This window comes from Entelurus aequoreus, linkage group LG06, assembly GCF_033978785.1.
Source record: "Entelurus aequoreus isolate RoL-2023_Sb linkage group LG06, RoL_Eaeq_v1.1, whole genome shotgun sequence".
Lineage (NCBI taxonomy): Eukaryota > Metazoa > Chordata > Actinopteri > Syngnathiformes > Syngnathidae > Entelurus > Entelurus aequoreus.
In genome coordinates this window covers 52,718,359-52,739,129 of record NC_084736.1, presented here as the reverse complement: position 1 = coordinate 52,739,129, position 20,771 = coordinate 52,718,359, and the positions used below count along the sequence as shown (strand labels likewise).

General features: G+C 36.4%; 1 protein-coding gene across 1 annotated transcript; it reads left to right on the top strand.

Moving 5' to 3' along the window:
* Positions 1–4,414: 4,414 nt before the first annotated feature.
* LOC133651596 (uncharacterized) lies at positions 4,415–15,875 on the top strand. Its single transcript, XM_062049572.1, has 5 exons — positions 4,415–4,532; positions 4,607–4,754; positions 6,722–6,797; positions 10,044–10,297; positions 14,157–15,875. The coding sequence occupies exons 2-5, from the start codon at positions 4,686–4,688 to the stop codon at positions 14,556–14,558; spliced, it is 801 nt and encodes a 266-aa protein (XP_061905556.1). The 5' UTR covers positions 4,415–4,532; positions 4,607–4,685; the 3' UTR covers positions 14,559–15,875.
* Positions 15,876–20,771: the final 4,896 nt, after the last annotated feature.

Below are 20,771 nucleotides of genomic sequence, written 5' to 3'. Positions count from 1 at the left end.
CATATAGCATGTATACCAACAATTACTATAAAATCAACATAGAATCTGTATTACTATTTTACACAACAGTATTATTGTATTTATTTTGTGAACTTTGCTCTGTTGCCACATGTTTGTGTCATTGGACTATAAAATCTAACGTGCTGCTGTTTTTACAGTGATGTATTTTACTGTGATATATTTGTGTAAATATCCAAATTAATTTACTTCTACTCATTATTACTGTCCCCTCCAAACTAGTTTCTCGTTTGTGTGCAGCATGATAAGACATGGTGCTGCTGGCAAATTATTTGAAATGATATTACAGACATACATGTATTAAATAATCATACAAAGGTATTAACACAAATTAAATATTCACTGATATGCCACACACCAACAACCTGAGATTAGAAGACAAATATTCTCACAAATAAACTGTTATTGTCAACAGAAGTAGCAAAAAGAGTACCTATTAAGCAAAAATGTTTTTGCAGTGGTACTTGGTGTAAAGACTTTGCTGCTGGACATTACAATAAGTACTTTTTTTTCGATCCAATTAAATCCCGGGCAAAGCAATCATTTTATTGTGCTTCGCCATTTGGTGTGGATTATATAGAGAAACTGTTAGTGTTCCTATATATATATAACTACATGTGTGGGTCAAAATAACAGAAACAGCTCTGTTGTTTTGCTGCAAATTTACTATTTCTCTGTCAATAAACAACAAGAGACATTCAAAAATAATTAATGAGAATAATAATCACTCAAATAATTATTGAAATATTACGTAATGAAATGCACCTTTCCATTAAATATATTCTAAACACATTTGTGTATTCCAATCATAATTTATTAATGACACATTTTTTCCACACATTTATGTATTTAATTCAAATTATAACTGATCAAATAATGATACAATTTGTGTATTTAATTCCAATTATAATTAATGACACATTCAATAACACCTGTTTGTATTTAATTCACATTATGATTAAATATTTAATGAAAAATGTAGGTACATTTTTGCATTTAGTTTCAATTATAATTTCTGACACATTTAATAACACATTCATGTATTTATATCAATTTATGATTGAGCAAATAATGAAACTAAGTACATTTGTGTATTTATTACAAATTATAATTAAATTATAATGACACATTTAATAACATGTATTTATTTAATTGAAATTATAATTTATTTTACAATGACACACTTAGGTACATTTGTGTATTTAATTCCAATTATAGTTCATTAATGACACATTTATGTATTTAATTTATCCATCCATCCATTTTCGACCGCTTGTCCTTCTCAGGGTCACGGGGGTGTTTAAATCAAATTAGAATTAATTAAATTATGACATATTTAGGTACATTTGTGTATTTAATTCCTATTATAGTTAAATAATGACACATTTAATAACATGTATGGAATTAATTCAAATTATAGTTAAATAATGACATATTTCGGTACATTTGTGTATTTCATTCCAACTATAATTAAATAATGACACATTTGTGTAATAATTCAAATTATAATCAATTAAATAATGTTGCATAAGTATTTAAATATGTATTTATTTAATTATATTTGTCCCATTTGACACTCCATGCAGTAAATATCTGATTTGTGACCATTAAAAAAAACATTACCACAGACCGCGAATAGACTAGTATTTTATTGTAATTATCCCAGGTCTTGCAACACATTATGCAAGAGGGCGTTGTCTATAATGTCAACAGAAGCTCAGGCGACTACAATATACATACTCGTCACACCAGGTGCAGGGTGCATACATTTATGACTCAACCTATCAGCACCACTGTGAAACAGGAAGGCATTTTCTACCTGTACAGGTGACTCTTTTTCACCTTCAAACTATAATTCCTCATTTCCCAGAGCACTGCTGAAATGTCTCCAATCAAAGATCTGGCGCTCATTTACGAGGCTCCCAACAGAGCAGGCTTCTTTTCTAACGGGGACACCGTCACCGGATGCGTTTCTTTCACTTTGACCAAAGATACCAAAGTGAAGAGCTTCAAGGTGAAGGTCAAAGGAGAAGCGCACGTGCACTGGAGAGAAACTGTTGGCGATGATAGAAGATCCTACACCTCGCACAGGAAATACTTCAAGGACAAGAAATATTTTATTGAAAAGAATGATAAAGGTAAGTCCAAAATGGTAGTGTTGGCTTTTAGATTACGTGTCATGTTTTTTTACCTACTTGTTAATATTTCTTTCTGTCAGACATGTTTAACAAGTTAGCTCATGTTCCTTGCTCATATTTAATCCTTCCTCTTCTTCATGTCTTTTACTGTTAGGCCATTCACACCAGAACTTGACCTCTGTGAAGTCGTTACAAAGAAAAAAATAACACTGCATTCATTTGTGCTTTAAAATGTTTGTCTTACTTTTGTAGTTGTCATGTTATGGATGTGTTTCTATGCATAACCAGTCCCCCCAACTTGTCCCTGCTTATTTGTGCTACATTTGTGCTGGTTGGTGCTGCAATTTATTTATTTTTTTGTTTAGCTATTGTAGTTTTTGTTATTTTTCATAAACAACCCCCCCAACTTAACAAAATGCCCCCAAGATTGTCTCTATTCGTTTGTGTTACATTTGTGCTAGTTTGTGCTGCAAAACATGTTTGTCTTACTCTTACAGTTGTCATTTTATGGATGTGTTATTATTCATAACCAGCCCCCCCAACTTGTCCCTGCTTCTTTGTGCTGGTTGGTGCTGCAATTTATTTATTTTTTTGTCTAGCTATTATAGTTTTTGTTATTTTTCATAAACAACCCCCCCAACTTGACAAAATGCCCCCAATATTGTCTCTATTCGTTTGTGTTACATTTGTGCTAGTTTGTGCTGCAAAACATGTTTGTCTTACTCTTACAGTTGTCATTTTATGGATGTGTTATTATTCATAACCAGCCCCCCCAACTTGTCCCTGCTTCTTTGTGCTACATTTGTGCTGGTTGGTGCTGCAATTTATTTATTTTTTTGTCTAGCTATTATAGTTTTTGTTATTTTTCATAAACAACACCTCCCCCCCCCCCCCCAACTTGACAAAATGCCCCCAAGATTGTCTCTATTCGTTTGTGTTACATTTGTGCTAGTTTGTGCTGTAAAACATGTTTGTCTTACTCTAACAGTTGTCATTTTATGGATGTGTTATTATTCATAACCAGCCCCCCCAACTTGTCCCTGCTTCTTTGTGCTACATTTGTGCTATTTTTTTTGTCTAACTATTTTAGTTTTTGTGTTACTGATGTGTTATTTTTCATAAACAACCACCCCAACTTGTCAAAATCCCCCCAAGTCTGTCTCCATTCGTTTGTGCTGGTTTGTGCTGCAAAAATTGTTTGTCTAACGACAGTATTATAATGTTGATGTTATTGATGTGTTATTATTCATAACAAGCCCCCCACCCGCCCCAAACTTGTCAAAATCCCCTCAAGCTTGTCTCCATTCGTTTGTGCTACATTTGTGCTAGTTTGTGCTGCAAAACATGTTTGTCTTACTTTTATAGTTGTCATGTTATTTATGTGTTATTATGCATAACCAGCCCCCGCAACTTTGTTCTGCTTATTTGTGCCACATTTGTCCTGGTTGGTGCTGCAATTTTTTGTATTGTTTTTTTTTATAGTTTTTGTGTTAGTGACGTGTTATTCTTTCATAAATAACTGCCCCAACTTGTCAAAATCCCCCCAAGTCTGTCTCCAATCATTTGTGCTGGTTTGTGCTGCAAAAAATGTTTGTCTAACGACAATATTACACTTTTGATGTTATTGATGTGATGCTTATTTGTGCCACATTTGTGCTGGTTGGTGCTGCATTTTTGTTATTTTTTTTGTCTGGCTCAGGCCCCAAACTTTTTGACTCGGGGGCCGTATTGGGTTAAAAAAGATTGGCCGGGGGCCGGGCTGTATACATATTCCGAGCGTGATGATGTCACGTTATCGATGGGAAAATGCATTTTTAGACAATATGATTAGACACTGAGAGTAACAAGCGGTAGAAATGGATTAGAAAGAACATATTTAAAAAAATAATAATACAAAAAAATTATTATTATTTATTTTTAGTTTTTTTAACTTGGGACATCCCGCTGGCCGGACTTTGGACCCTGGCGGGCCGGAGTTTGGGGACCCCTGGTCTACCTATTATAGTTGTGTTACTGACGTGTTATTTTTCAGAAACAACCCCCCCCAACTTGTCAAAATCTCCCCAAGCTTGTCTTACTCTTATAGTTGTCATGTTATGGATGTGTTATTATTCATAACCAGCCCCCCCCAACTTATCCCTGCTTATTTGTGTTGGTTGGTGCTGCATCGTTAAATGTTTTAACCGTTTGACAGCCATACATATTTTACATATTTAGGGGCACTGCCTGTCCCCCATTCATGCCTAACCTCTAATAAACACCTAGTATTCTCTGCAGTTGAGTAAATAAACGTATTTTTTCTATTATTCTTTTTGCAGGCACAGAAATTTCCAAAGGTGATCATTCCTATAAGTTCACGCTTAAAATCCCAGAGGGGTGAGTAGTTAGTTAGTCTCTGTTGTTTGATTTGTGCAAATGTTCACATTTTCCAAACTCCTCTGCACTTCCAGGGACTGGCCATCAGCCTTCAGTGGGTACAGCGGAAAGATTGTTTACACCCTCGAAGCGTGGATCTCCCGGAGCTGGCATATGCCTACATATGTGCAAAAAGAACTCAAATTTTCTGCAAAATACTTTCCACAGCCTGACCAAACCATGGTATGCACGATAGTTATCAGACCGATATTAATGGTAATGACGTCACACAGACAAATCCGATGGCATCAAAAAATAACTCATAGAACTGTTTAAAACAGAGGTGTCAAAGTCGTTTTCACTGAGGGCCACATCGCAGCTACGTTTGGCCCCAGAGGGCCTCCTCTACCAGTGAATACTATTATTACACAATTTTTTATGCATTTTATTAGTAGATTTTTTTAAACTAAAATGTAAACAAAATGGTAAGTTGCAATAATTTCACCTCAAAATTTAGTGTATATAACTGTAAATGGAAAAAAGGTACTGCTGTTTTTATGGTAAAGAAAAAAAAAAGGCAGCTCAGTTGCCAGAATTGTACTGTAAAATTGACATTTGTTTTTTTTACTGTAAATAAAAAAAACTGCAATTTTACAGAAAAAAAATGTTGGCACCTGAACTGCCAGTTTGTTTGTTTTTTTTTGTTTTTTTTACTGCAAATCAGCAACTGTGGATTTTTCGGTGTCTTACTGTAAATGCCAAAACTGCACCAGTTTATTACAGTAAAAAAAAAAGTATTGTTTTAATTTAGAGAAAAATGCTGTAAAAACCACAGTAAATTTCACAATTTTACCATGAAATCTATTGCTACTTTTATATTGCACAATTTGATGAATAACTTGCTTTGAAATCATTATTATTAGTAGTATGTATTTCTCTTTAAAAAATGGTTTGAATGTTTGATAATATATCTTTGCATAATTAGACAATATTTAAGTTAACATAATTTGCGATTACATGGAGTACATATATATTTTTTCTCCCAAAATAGAAAGAAAGAATACATTTAGTAAGAAAAGTTAGAGTATTTTATTGATACATATTATTTCCAGGCTTTTGAGGGCCAAATAAAATGAAGTGGCGGGCCACATCAGGCCCCCGGGCCTTGAGTTTGACATCAGTGGTTTAAAAGAAGAAAGAAATGCTTCAATGAGGCGAGATTACCCATACTGTGCTGTAGATTGGTTAAGTAGAACAAATCAAGAGCTCATACCTCGTAGGCGGACGTAAACTTTATCTGAGCTACCCCAGAGCTCACAGTGTAAACAAACATGGCGTCATTACTGATTCATGGACGAGATGTTAGCCCTACTACAGCAGAGATGTCATATTTGATAATCCTGTAGCAAGTTTACATAATTCACCCACAAAACTTTAGTTGTTTTTAGAGAGTTGGACGGGTTTTCACGGTCACATTTCTGGTGTGTGTGTTGTTGCATTAGTAAGTCACAGATGTGGAGATACTGCTCCGTTGTTGTTTAAGATAAACTTCGTAATGCCGTTAAAACATTAGCGCCATCTTTTGACCCTCCGCCTTCGACTACTGTCCTTAAAGGCATCTTTCACCCACGGACCTTTAGGGTTTTTTTTGGAGAGTTATGCCACAATCCTCTGTACGAGTCTTTCCTACTTCCAGGTGGGCACAAATTAGAGTTAAAGGGGACATCAGAGACCTATTAAATATATATCTTGAAATCTTCACCGCAATTTCTTCTCCAGACACGAAAATAAACTTTATAAACGTTAAATAGATTCATCCGGTCACAATATTATTTACACCTTCTTTGATACATTCTTTGATAAATGCTGTTTTTTACAGCACATGTGTACTGCATGTCACGTGTCTATTGTTATGCACATGTCATGATTGGATGAACAATAATACTTTATCCTACCTTTTTTTGTATCCAGCATTGATACAACAATTGTAAGTCAGAAAAGACAAAATTCAAAACATTAAAAAAAAAAAAGATTTGGTTTTAAGCATTGATCTGGAGAAGTAGGAAGTTATCGGTATTAGCTTGGAGACATATTGTGCATCTCCTATTCTTTTTTAAAATGTCTTATTTGCCTGATGTTGCATTGTTTAGGAACTAAATTGGGTCAGGATTTAAAATGTTTTAATTGTTACCCCTTTTTTTTTTTTTAAGTGTCCTCACACTGATTCAGTTGCCAAAGGGGACGTCCAAATGTCTGCTACTGTTGACAAGAAATCTTGCTCTCCAGGTAAAATGTACCAATGACGCTGCTGGATTCACATCGTTGCATACACTCAGTGACCAATTCATTAGATACACCAGGACAATCTACAAAATTCATATATATATATATATATATATATATATATATATATATATATATATATATATATATATATATATATATATATATATATATATATATATATATATATATATATATATATACAGTATATACACATTATATATACACACACACACATATATATATATATATATATATATATATATATATATATATATATATATATATATATATATATATATATATATATATATATATATATATATAAGTAAGACTCTTGAACGCATCATACTTAAATTATCCCCTCAACTCCCCCAAAATGGATTAACTCGCTGGAATAAAAAAGACAATATAACATACATCCATAAACGTGGACGCATGTGGAAAAGTGCAATATATTTATCTGTACAGTAATCTATTTATTTATTTATATATATTTATTTAGTTTATGTATATATTTATATTTATTTATTTATATATGCACCTTATTGCTTTTTTATCCTGCACTACCATGAGTTTATGTAACGAAATTTCGTTCTTATCTGTGCTGTAAAGTTCAAATTTGAATGACAATAAAAAGGAAGTCTAAGTCTAAGTCTATATATATATATATATATATATATATATATATATATATATATATATATATATATATATATATATATATATATATATATATATATATATATATATATATATATATATATTAGGGGTGTGGGAAAAAATCGATTCGAATTCGAATCGCGATTCTCACATTGTGTGATTCAGAATCAAATCTCACTTTTAAAAAATTGATTTAAAAAAAAAAAGTATATATATATGTATATATATATATATATATATATATATATATATATATATATATATATATATATATATATATATATATATATATATATATATATATATATATATATATATATATATATATATATATATATATATATATATATTTTTTTTTTTTTTTTTTTAATTAATCAATCAAACAAAACAATACACAGCAATACCATAACAATGCAATCCAATTCCAAAACCAAACCCGGGAGTGAAACAAAAATTAATATTATCAACAACAGTATATTAGTTACAATTTCAACATAGCAGTGATTCAAAATCCCTCATTGACATTATCATTAGACATTTATTAAAAAAAATAAAAAAAGAACAATAGTGTCACAGTGGCTTACACTTGCATCGCATCTCATAAGCTTGACAACACACTGTGTCCAATATTTTCACAAAGATAAAATAAGTCATATTTTTGGTTCATTTAATAGTTAAAACAAATGTACATTATTGCAATCAGTTGATAAAACATTGTCCTTTACAATTATAAAAGCTTTTTACAAAAATCTACTACTCTGCTTGCATGTCAGCTAGGGGTGTGGGAAAAAATCGATTCGAATTCAAATTGCCATTCTCACGTTGTATGATTCAGTATCAATTCTCATTTTTCAAAAATCAAATTTCAAACCCCGCTCCCAGCAATGTGTATGTGCCTTCTGGGCTACCGTAGGTATTGCGCAATAAGCAGCGTTACTACCTGGTGGCTAGCTAGTACTAAGGGGAGTGTACAGTGTAGTGTTGTTGTGTTGCCGCTAAAATGCAGGTAAAAGACAAAGACACAGAGCAGCCTAAAGAAATACAACCGCCTCCGCGGGCTTTGAAAGCAAACGTTTGGAGACACTTTGGGTTTTACCGTGGCAAGAAAGGGCTTGACATGACTCATGCAATTTGCAGCTCTTTGCAACGCTAAAGTTAAGTATTTTGGGAATACTTCAAATCCCCGCACTCACTTGGACAGACACCACCCACAGTTATCAGAGGAAAAGGATCATCCACTAACACCACCGGCAGCAAAATTGGGTTTGGTTTTGAAATTGTATTGCATTATTATTGTATTTTTGTGTATTGTTTTCATTTAAAAATGTTTTTAAATAGAATAAAAAAAATAGTTTTTGAATCGAGAATCGTGTTGAATTGAAAAAAAAAAATCGATTTTGAATCGAATCGTGACCCCAAGAATCGATTCTGAATCGAATCGTGGGACACCCAAAGATTCACAGCCCTTATATATATATATATATATATATATATATATATATATATATATATATATATATATATATATATATATATATATATATATATATATATACATATACATATACATATATATATACATATATATATATATATATATATATATATATATATATATATACATATATATATATACACATATATATATATATATATATAATATACATATATATATATATATACATATATATATGTATATATAATATACATATATATATATATATAATATACATATATATATATATATATATACATATATATATATGATATACATATATATATATATATATATATATATATATATATATATATATATATATAATATACATATATATATATATATATATATACATATATAAATATTTACATATATATATATACACTACCGTTCAAAAGTTTGGGGTCACCCAAACAATTTTGTGGAATAGCCTTCATTTCTAAGAACAAGAATAGACTGTTGAGTTTCAGATGAAAGTTCTCTTTTTCTGGCCATTTTGAGCGTTTAATTGACCCCACAAATGTGATGCTCTAGAAACTCAATCTGCTCTAAGGAAGGTCAGTTTTGTAGCTTCTGTAACGAGCTAAACTGTTTTCAGATGTGTGAACATGATTGCACAAGGGTTTTCTAATCATCAATTAGCCTTCTGAGCCAATGAGCAAACACATTGTGCCATTGGAACACTGGAGTGATAGTTGCTGGAAATGGGCCTCTATACACCTATGTAGATATTGCACCAAAAACCAGACATTTGCAGCTAGAATAGTCATTTACCACATTAGCAATGTATAGAGTGTATTTCTTTACAGTTAAGACTAGTTTAAAGTTATCTTCATTGAAAAGTACAGTGCTTTTCCTTCAAAAATAGGGACATTTCAATGTGACCCCAAACTTTTGAACAGTAGTGTATATATATATATATATATATATATATATATATATATATATATATATATATATATATATATATATATATATATATATATATATATATATATATAGGTTTTGTAGAATGACTCAACATCCCAATCCGTTTTATTGTGTCTACCAAAAAAAGCCTAATGTTGACGATTATTTTTGTTTAACAGGTGAAACGCTGATCGTAACTGCTCACATAAGCAACATGTCTTCTAAAAATGTTGCTCCCAAAGTCAGCATACAGGAGAAGATATGTTACCTCGCCATCGGCAAGTCAAAATACAGCGACCTCAGTGTGTGCAAAGTGGTCGGCAACACCATCATGCCAAACTCAGTGGAAAATGTCTCCTGCCAGTTGAGGGTCCCTGAAAAGTCCTACACTGTCCACAACTGTGACATTATCTCCGTCCACTACTATGTTAAGGTGTGTTGTGTTTTTGTCTTCACATTAAGCTACGTTCGTCCAGTCAGGGCACTTCACGATACAATATGTGATATACGATAACACAATAGTACCTCAACTTACGAGCACAATTGGCTCCATGACCCAGCTCTTAACTCAAAACACTTGTATCTCAAATCAACCTGGCCCATTGAAATCAAAACACCACATTTTTCCCAAACCTTTTAGAAAATAAAAACTTTTAAACAATAAATACTGTAAAAAAACAAACAATGCAACAGAATGTACTATGAACAACTATAATGTAATAATAATGCACAGCATTACCTTGCAGACTGGACTCCTAGGACATCTCCTTTGAGTTGCTTCTCTGTCAAACACACCATCAGCAGCTTCTCCATATTTTCATGAACAAATGTCTGTGTTTAGGTATTATTTTAACATCCTTTGTTGGCGTTAGACTCATTCTGCTTCACTATGGTGCGGACTCGCAGTGAGACGCTCAAATTGCTGGGTAATGTTTTTGATGATTTCTTCCTTTAGGTCAATGAATATAAACCGCTTCTTCTTAGCACTGTCCTTCACATTCGCTTTCTTGGTTGGAAAAAAAAGTTATGTCCATCTCCCATCTCTAAGACCCTATGTATTAAGAATTGCGTGGATTTCCTATGAAAAATTTAAGTTTGTTCGCAAAATACGAAAAAAATACGCAGGCGTAATTTATTGGTAGGATCTTATTTGCTATGCCAACTACCATATTTTACAGACTATAAGCCGCTACTTTTTACAAAGATTTGAATCCTGCGGCTCATATATAATTTTTCTTCGCTAACGGCCATCATGTGTTGTATTAAAACAAACGTATATGGTAGTAACACCAACACAGAGACTGAAAAGGTGTTATTGTTTTTGTTATGGCGCCATCTTTTGGATGGGTTCGCTCACTGCATTTCCTTTTTTCACGCCTTGAACCAAAAGTAATAATGCCATTCTGTCTACGAGTTATCCATAGCGGTTCTACTCGTATGGATTTTTCATTCATCGCTCCAAGCAACGTTTGTAAGTTTTACAGTATAACTCCAACAATTCATACTTACTAAACCGTCACATGTTTGATAGTAGTGTTTTCATGCATATTTGTTATTACATTACGTCTTATCTTAATGTAATCAAGCCTCATTAGCATTAGCTAATATGCTAACATGTTTACAAGAGTCTGTGTTAGCATTATTAACAGACAATGGCATTTTTTTGTATTGTTTCAGTTTCATAAATTCCTCAGTAAATTCACCCAGATGTCACCGTGGACTTATTGAGTCTGTTTAGCTGATTGGAGAGCTAGCTTCTGCACCTAGTGCGTTTGTGACAATGACTTCTGTTTTGTTTGATCAGCTGTTTTACTGCCGTGTTACAGGGCCGTAATGTAAACATTTACAAAATCCATCTTTGTAAATATCTAATTTTGCAATGTATACATCTGCGGCTTATAGTCCGGTGCGGCAAATAAAATTAGAAAAAATGTCTCTTCTAAAGTTTTGTGGGGGCAGCTTATATACCAGTGCATTCTATATTCCAGAAAATATAAGAATTAGAGATAATAGAGACAGCTTTTATCTCAAAACACTCTTAAGTTGAGGTACTAGTGTACTTGTTTCAAAATTATACAAATATTCAGAGAATGAACTGAGTTGAGAGTGGAATTACCATGCATTGAACTAGAACAGGGATGTCAAACTCCTTTTCATTGAGGGCCACATAGCAGTTTTGGCTGCAATCAGAGGGCCACTTGTGACAGTGAATAATGTATGAATTTGCCTCTGAATTTTATTATTAATTATATCAACTCTTTTGAGTAGACTGTCGATTTTACAGTAAAAACTTTACATTTACAACATTTTACTGTAAAATATAGTGTATTTTTTTTTAACAACATTTTACAGTAAATATAAAAACAGTACCACTGTTTTGTTTTTTTACAGAAAAAGCTGGCAGCTTGGTTGCCAGAGTTTTACTGTTAAATTTACATTGGTTTTTACAACATTATATTGTTCATGGAAAAACAGTACAAGTTGTTTTTTTATTCTGGCAACTTAGCTGCCAGTTTTTCTACTGTAAAAACAAATGCACATTCTTTCCATTTGCAGTAATAAACCGTTAAAACAACAACCGTAGATTTTAGTCAAAAACTGTCAGCTCAGTCAACAGAATTCTAACGCAAAAAACACTAGTAGTTTTTTTCAATTTACCGTAATACGCTGTAAAGAACAACGTAAAATGTATTGTAATTTGTATTAATTTGATGGGTAGTTTGCTGTAAAGTTAAGTATTTTTATTTAGAAAAAAACATGTTTGGAAAGTATGATAATATACTGTAATATTTGTTGCAATATTGATTACTATTAAAGGCCTAATGAAACCCACTACTACCGACCACGCAGTCTGATAGTTTATACAATGATGAAATCTTAACATTGCAACACATGCCAATACGGCCGGGTTAGATTAGTAAAGTGCAATTTTAAATTTCCCACGAAATATCCTGCTGAAAACGTCTCGGTATGATGACGTTTGCGCGTGACGTCACGGATTGTAGCGGACATTTTGGGACAGCATTGTGGCCAGCTATTAAGTCGTCTGTTTTCATCGCAAAATTCCACAGTATTCTGGACATCTGTGTTGGTGAATCTTTTGCAATTTGTTTAATGAACAATGAAGACAGCAAAGAAGAAAGCTGTAGGTGGGAAGCGGTGTATTAGCGGCCCGCTGCAGCAACACAACCAGGAGGACTTTGAGTTGGATAGCAGATGCGCTACCGTGACTACGCAGCTGCGGCTTCCAAACATTTGATCGCTTGCCCGTACGTGCGTGCCGCTATGTGCATGTCACGTACGTAACTTTGGGAAAATATATGTGCTGTATAAACTTTGTGGAGGTGAACGGTACTTTGGGCTGTGGGATTGAGTGTGTTGTGCGGGTGTTTGAGTTGTATTGGTGGGTTATATGGACGGGAGGGGGGAGGTGTTTGTTATGCAGATTAATTTGTGGCATATTAAATATAAGCCTGGTTGTGTTGTGGCTAATAAGAGTATATAAATGTCTTGTGTTTATTTACTGTTTTAGTCATTCCCAGCTGAATATCAGGTCCCACCCGCCTCTCACAGCATCTTCCCTATCTGAATCGCTTCCACTGCCCTCTAATCCTTCACTCTCACTTTCCTCATCCACAAATCTTTCATCCTCGCTCAAATTAATGGGGTAATCGTCGCTTTCTCGGTCCGAATCGCTCTCGCTGCTGGTGTCCATGATTGTAAACAATGTGCAGATGTGAGGAGCTCCACAACCTGTGACATCACGCTACTTCCTGTACAGGCAAGGCTTTTTTATCAGCGACCAAAAGTTGCGAACTTTATCGTCGATGTTCTCTACCAAATCCTTTCAGCAAAAATTTGGCGATATCCCGAAATGATCAAGTATGACACATAGAATGGACCTGCTATCCCCGTTTAAATAAGAAAATTTCATTTCAGTAGGCCTTTAAAGTTGAAAACGTATCCAATTTTAAGCAGTACATATATTTTTTCTGTCAAAATTAAAAAAATTAATTACATTTAATGATAAAATATTAAGTACTTTATTGACACATATCATTTCCAGGTGTTTGTGGGCCAGATAAAATGATGTCGCGGGCCAGATCTGGCCCCCGTGCCTTGAGTTTGACACCTGTGAACTAGAAGGTTCAAATTAACATGACTTTTATATTTGCCAAAATTGCCCGGCTGTGATTTAGAGGCAAAATGCATACCACGACACGCTTCCATAATCATCAGTCTGAATCAACCTCTGCCACTGACTTTTATTTGTGTTTTTTTTTAATTCCCAGGTATACCTGGACATTAAGTTCACCATCGACCCACAGGTGGCATTTCCACTGGTCATTGTTCCTGCTGGTGTGATCGGTCAGACTGTTGGTCCCCACCCAGCTGGTGCGGCCGGTGGTCCAAGCTCCAATGACTTTCCCGCCCAGGCTTTTTCCTACCCGGCACCTGTGGCGCCAGAGCCTTACGGAAACCCGGCACCAATTCAGATCCCATACGGGGCCTTTAGCACCGGCCACAATATCGCATACCCGCCGCAGTCGGTTCCTTCCTATGGCTTTTCTTCTGCGGTTTTCCCGCCTGCTCTAGTGCAGCCTCAAGCACCCTATGCTCCACCTATGTTTCAGCATGGGGAACAGCCTCCATCTTACATGGCTGTTTTCCCACCCCCCAACAGCAACAAGTAAGTTGGTGGGCTTTTAAAGGCATCTTTTTAAATTATTACTTCTTTTTCCCTGCTACACCAGGCCTGGGAAATTATTTTGACTCAGGGGTCCCAAATTTAGAGAAAAAATGTGTCCGGGGTCTGGTATATCTGATTTTTAGGAACACTAATACAAAACCTCACAATAATGTCTGATTGAATGCTAAAAACGTTATGACAGACCGCCTCAAAAAACGGAATGGAATTTTAAGTTTTTTTACTGACTGAGACACCCAGAATGTACATGAAAATAAAGAATGTGGGGTTTACAATATTAACTATGGCCGATAAAACACTGAATATTGACAACATAAGAATGTCATCCTCCCTCTCCATCGACATATTTACCCCACCTACAATCTGATACATCTGATATATCACTAAGCTTTAGAACTTTGTTGTAAAAATCTCCTTCCGCGTCTGTCCCTGACACCCGCATTTCAGGCTGGCCGCTCTGGAAACACTCTTTGGAAACGCTCCACACCCACACTGCTTGGTTCCTCGTCTGAACTGCTGTGATTTAAGCGCTGTCTACATTAAGCCGGATAACTCTTATTATTAATTGTTTAGCCTAAGCATTGTGTCAGCCACACTAAACCATCGTTTAAGGTTCCTCTCCTTGGATAATTTTTTACACGGGTAAGTGCGCCGTGTATTTCTTGAATCTCCGGCTCTTCGCTTTGTATGGACTCATTGATCGTTTACAAACTGAGTTCGGAGAGGAAGTGACGCCAGAAAGACAGCGCCCCACACAGGAAGTGACGTCAGAAAAAACGCGCCACAGTCAGCTTCATAACAAGCGGTTTCGTAACTCGGAGGTAACCACTGGAAAGATGGAGACGAGTCATCCAGACATGGCCGTGTTTCTCCTTCCGTCTGTACAGACGCTTGGAGAAATCACACATGAATACCCTAAGAGAACGCGATTGCAGCTATTTGGGATACAACACATCTCAGACGGCACGAGAACTTTCCAATGTCCAGGTCAGCTGTGATTCTACTTACCGAAAAACTTTGTCCATTTGTCGAAGGAGAGACAACGAGAATGCGGGCTCCCGTGGATGTGATAAAAAAAGGTAGCTTGTGCTTTGTATTACCTGACCTACAAGAGAAGACTACGGAAAACGGCGACTGCATTTGGACTGGCAAAGCAGACTGTATCAGTTATTGTCCGCCATGTATGTCATGGACTCAACGTCTCGGTCCAGAGTATATAAAGTCATCAAAAATGAATGGACAATGAAGGTGAAGGCAAAAGAGTGAGGAGTGTCCTGACCAGATATCTAGATCCCTAGATTGATTGTTGTAAAATGTTCTTTGTCACATTGTTTACTTTCACGTGTCCATTAAAGATTTGATTATTTTATGATGGCTCAGGTGTGATTCACTACAATAGGGCCTCCAGTTAATTGAAATACCACAACACTGGATATTGTTCAGATAAGTTCAATGTAATTTAAGAACTTGCACACAAAGCAACACTGGAGGTGACTATGACGTGCGCATTTTCCGCGCATGCGTACTAGGTCGCGTTGCGTCGGTGGACGGAGGGGGGTGAGGGTGTCTTAAACGACCATTTTGTGTGTGTGGACACGGAAGAGGTTAGGTGGGATTTACCCTGGATAACCAATTATGCAGTTCTAAAATTAAAAAAAAGAAGTAAATTAATAATGACTTATATTCATATATATATGTTTCTTAAATAAACTGTCTGTAGAATTAATCAATCAATCAATGTTTATTTTACTGAGGTGGCAAACAATCTAAAAATTCCTGTCATATCAATTCCTAGATATGGTCGAAATTATTTAAAGTGCACTATGCATAATAAACGTAACATTATTAATATTGCTACTACGGATACTTTCAACAAAAACTCCTCAAAACAGCCCACTACCTATAATATGGGCTTTTTAAACATAAGGTCATTGTCTTCCAAAACGTTATTAGTTAATGAAGTCATCAGAGACAACAATCTTGATGTCGTTGGTCTAGCCGAGACCTGGCTCAAACCAGACGATTTTTTTGCGCTGGGTGAGGCGTCTCCTCCTGGCTATGCGGGAACGCATATTGCCCGTCCCATTAAAAGGGGTGGGGGTGTTGCACTAATATACAACAAAAACTTTAGCCTTACCTCGGACCTAAATAATAAATATAACTCGTTTGAGGTGCTTACTGTGAGGTTTGTCACACCGCTGCCTCTGCACCTGGCTGTCATCTACCGGCCCCCAGGGCCCTATTCGGACTTTATCAATGAATTTTCAGAGTTCGTTGCTGATCTAGTGACGCACGCCGACAATATAATCATAATGGGAGACTTTAACATCCATATGAATACCCCATCGGACCCTCCATGCGTGGCGCTCCAGACTATAATTGATAGCTGTGGTCTTACACAAATAATAAATGAACCCACGCATCGCAACGGTAATACGATAGATCTAGTGCTTGTCAGGGGTGTCACCACCTCTAAAGTTACGATACTCCCGTACACTAAAGTGATGTCCGATCATTAGCTTATAAAATTCGAAGTTCTGACTCATTGTCAACAAACTAATAATAATAATAATAACTACTATAGCAGCCGCAACATTAATGCTGCCACAACGACGACTCTTACTGACCTACTGCCTTCAGTAATGGCACCATTCCCAAATTATGTGGGCTCTATTGATAACCTCACTAACAGCTTTAACGACGCCCTGCGCGACACCATTGATATTGTAGCACCGCTAAAGCTAAAAAGGGCCCCTAAAAGGCGTACCCCATGGTTTACAGAAGAAACTAAAGCCCAGAAATTATCATGTAGAAAGCTGGAACGCAAATGGCGTGCGACTAAACTTGAGGTTTTCCATCAAGCATGGAGTGATAGTTTAATAACTTATAAACGCATGCTTACCTCAGCTAAAGCTAAATATTACTCAAATCTCATCCACCTCAACAAAAATGATCCTAAATTTTTGTTTAGTACAGTAGCATCGCTAACCCAACAAGGGACTTCTCCCAGTAGCTCCACCCACTCAGCAGATGACTTTATGAATTTCTTTAATAAGAAAATTGAAGTCATTAGAAAAGAGATTAAAGACAATGCATCTCAGCTACAGCTGGGTTCTATTAACACAAATACGACTGTATATACGACGGATACCACCCTCCAAAATAGTTTCTCTCTCTTTGATGAAATAACATTGGAGGAATTGTTAAAATGTGTAAATGGGACAAAACAAACAACATGTTTACTTGACCCAATTCCTGGAAAACTTATCAAGGAGCTTTTTGTTTTATTAGGTCCATCAGTGTTAAATATTATAAACTTATCACTTTCCTCTGGTACTGTTCCTCTAGCATTCAAAAAAGCGGTTATTCATCCTCTACTCAAAAGACCTAACCTCGATCCTGACCTCATGGTGAACTACCGGCCGGTGTCCCACCTACCGTTTATCTCAAAAATTCTCGAAAAAATTGTCGCACAGCAGCTAAATGAACACTTAGCGTCTAACAATCTCTGTGAACCTTTTCAGTCCGGTTTCAGGGCAAATCACTCTACGGAGACAGCCCTCGCAAAAATGACTAATGATCTATTGCTAACGATGGATTCTGATGCGTCATCTATGTTGCTGCTTCTTGATCTTAGCGCCGCTTTCGATACTGTTGATCATAATATTTTATTAGAGCGTATCAAAACGCGTATTGGGATGTCAGACTTAGCCTTGTCTTGGTTTAACTCTTATCTTACTGACAGGATGCAGTGTGTCTCCCATAACAATGTGACCTCGGACTATGTTAAGGTAACGTGCGGAGTTCCCCAGGGTTCGGTTCTTGGCCCTGCACTCTTTAGTATTTACATGCTGCCGCTAGGTGACATTATACGCAAATACGGTGTTAGCTTTCACTGTTATGCTGATGACACTCAACTCTACATGCCCCTAAAGCTGACCAACATGCCGGACTGTAGTCAGCTGGAGGCGTGTCTTAATGAAATTAAACAATGGATGTCCACTAACTTTTTGCAACTCAACGCTAAGAAAACGGAAATGCTGATTATCGGTCCTGCTCAACACCGACATCTATTTAATAATACCACCTTAACATTTGACAACCAAACAATTAAACAAGGAGACTCGGTAAAGAATCTGGGTATTATCTTCGACCCAACTCTCGTTTGAGTCACACATTAAGAGTGTTACTAAAACGGCCTTCTTTCATCTCCGTAATATCGCTAAAATTCGTTCCATTTTGTCCACAAGCGATGCTGAGATCATTATTCATGCGTTCGTTACATCTCGTCTCGATTACTGTAACGTTTTATTTTCGGGCCTCCCTATGTCTAGCATTAAAAGATTACAGATGGTACAAAATGCGGCTGCTAGACTTTTGACAAAAACAAGAAAGTTTGATCATATTACGCCTATACTGGCTCACTTGCACTGGCTTCCTGTGCACCTAAGATGCGACTTTAAGGTTTTACTACTTACGTATAAAATACTACACGGTCAAGCTCCAGCCTATCTTGCCGATTGTATTGTACCATATGTCCCGGCAAGAAATCTGCGTTCAAAGAACTCCGGCTTATTAGTGATTCCCAGAGCCCAAAAAAAGTCTGCGGGCTATAGAGCGTTCTCTATTCGGGCTCCAATACTATGGAATGCCCTCCCGGTAAAAGTTAGAGATGCTACCTCAGTAGAAGCATTTAAGTCTCATCTTAAAACTCATTTGTATACTCTAGCCTTTAAATAGACTCCCTTTTTAGACCAGTTGATCTGCCGCTTCTTTTCTTTTCTTTTCTACTCTGCTCCGGGGTGGACCGCTAGCCTGTCCATCGGATGGGGACATCTCTACGCTGCTGACCCGTCTCCACTCGGGATGGTTCCCGCTGGCCCCACCATGGACTGGACTTTCGCTGATGTGTTGGACTTTCACAATATTATGTCCATATCTAGGAATTGATACGACGGGGATATTCAGATTGTGTGCTTGATATTGCGATAAACTGAACGCATCAAAGTTAGCTACCTCAGTACAATGTATGTCTGCCTCTGACACGGTCACAAAAGAAAAAACATTATGTGAGTTGTGTTTTATTCTAAGAGAATTGCTATGTGTGCAGGGATTATCCAGCCTGACGCCGGCTAGTTCTAGTTTAAATGGCTTCTTACCCGGAGACTCCACGCTTCTTTGGTTAGCTTTTCTCTTTGTTGTTAGCCCAGCTCGGCATCCCCGCTTCTGCTTCCGCTCGCACCGCTTATGTCGTCTCCATTGGCGGTCACCGCTAGCACTTGACTCCGCTGCTACAAAGGCCGCTCGATGTAGCCCACGAAGTATTCCCATGCTAGCGAGGAGGTCCACCGTACATGCATCTTTCAGTCTATAACGACCCGATCCATCCACATCCAGAATTGTCTGTCGGTCGTATGTGATCACAGAGTGTTCACGCTTTGAGCCAGCCATGAAATTGACAGAAATGACGGGTGTTTTTTGCCAAATCGCTCTACACTCCCAAGAGCGTTAGCATAGCCGCAGCATCGCCATCGCCATGCGCCGCCATTTTTAAACCCCTTTAGTCATAATTTTTGCGCTAAATAAACGTCTCTTCTATGACTTCAGTGCCAGACTTCTTCGGGATTGTCTGATATTGTCATTTCTGCTACAAGTGGTGGAAAACGTGTATTACAACTGAGTACTGCTGTGGACCAGAGATGAAAAACAGACACTTTTTGGTGGCCCGACCCTATCGTTAAGAAACAATGACTTTGTGTTTTACTTGCCTGTGTGGGACAAGTGTTTTATAAATAAAGTTTGATTGGCTGATTTATTAAATGCTGGTTTGCATGTAGTAGGGCTGTACGGTATACCAGTACTAGTATAGTATCGCGGTACTAATGAATCAAAAAGGGTACTATACTCTCAAGTACCGATTCCCGGGCATGACGGCGCCGGAACAGCAGAGGAGCATGTTCGGCATTTTCGGCAGCGCACAATCACAGAGTACTTGCAAGCAGACACAGTGTGTAGACAGAAAAGGGAGAACGGATGCATTTTGGTCTAAAACTAAAGATAAAGGTGAAGTTATAACACTGAAACACCCTCAGGAAGAGGTGCTTTAAGACATGGCTAGCTAGCTAGCGGCTAACATCCATCCACAGTCGGCAGTGTTTTAGCTACTTCTAAATCACTAATCCTCTCCTCCATGGCGACG

Bases quoted from the DNA above. Each gene is read 5' to 3' on its own strand.
- LOC133651596 (XM_062049572.1), top strand. From the start codon at position 4,686: ATGCCTACATATGTGCAAAAAGAACTCAAATTTTCTGCAAAATACTTT. The intron at 6,798-10,043 runs GTAAAATGTACC...TTTGTTTAACAG, and splicing joins CAAGAAATCTTGCTCTCCAG to GTGAAACGCTGATCGTAACT. The intron at 10,298-14,156 runs GTGTGTTGTGTT...TTTAATTCCCAG, and splicing joins CCGTCCACTACTATGTTAAG to GTATACCTGGACATTAAGTT.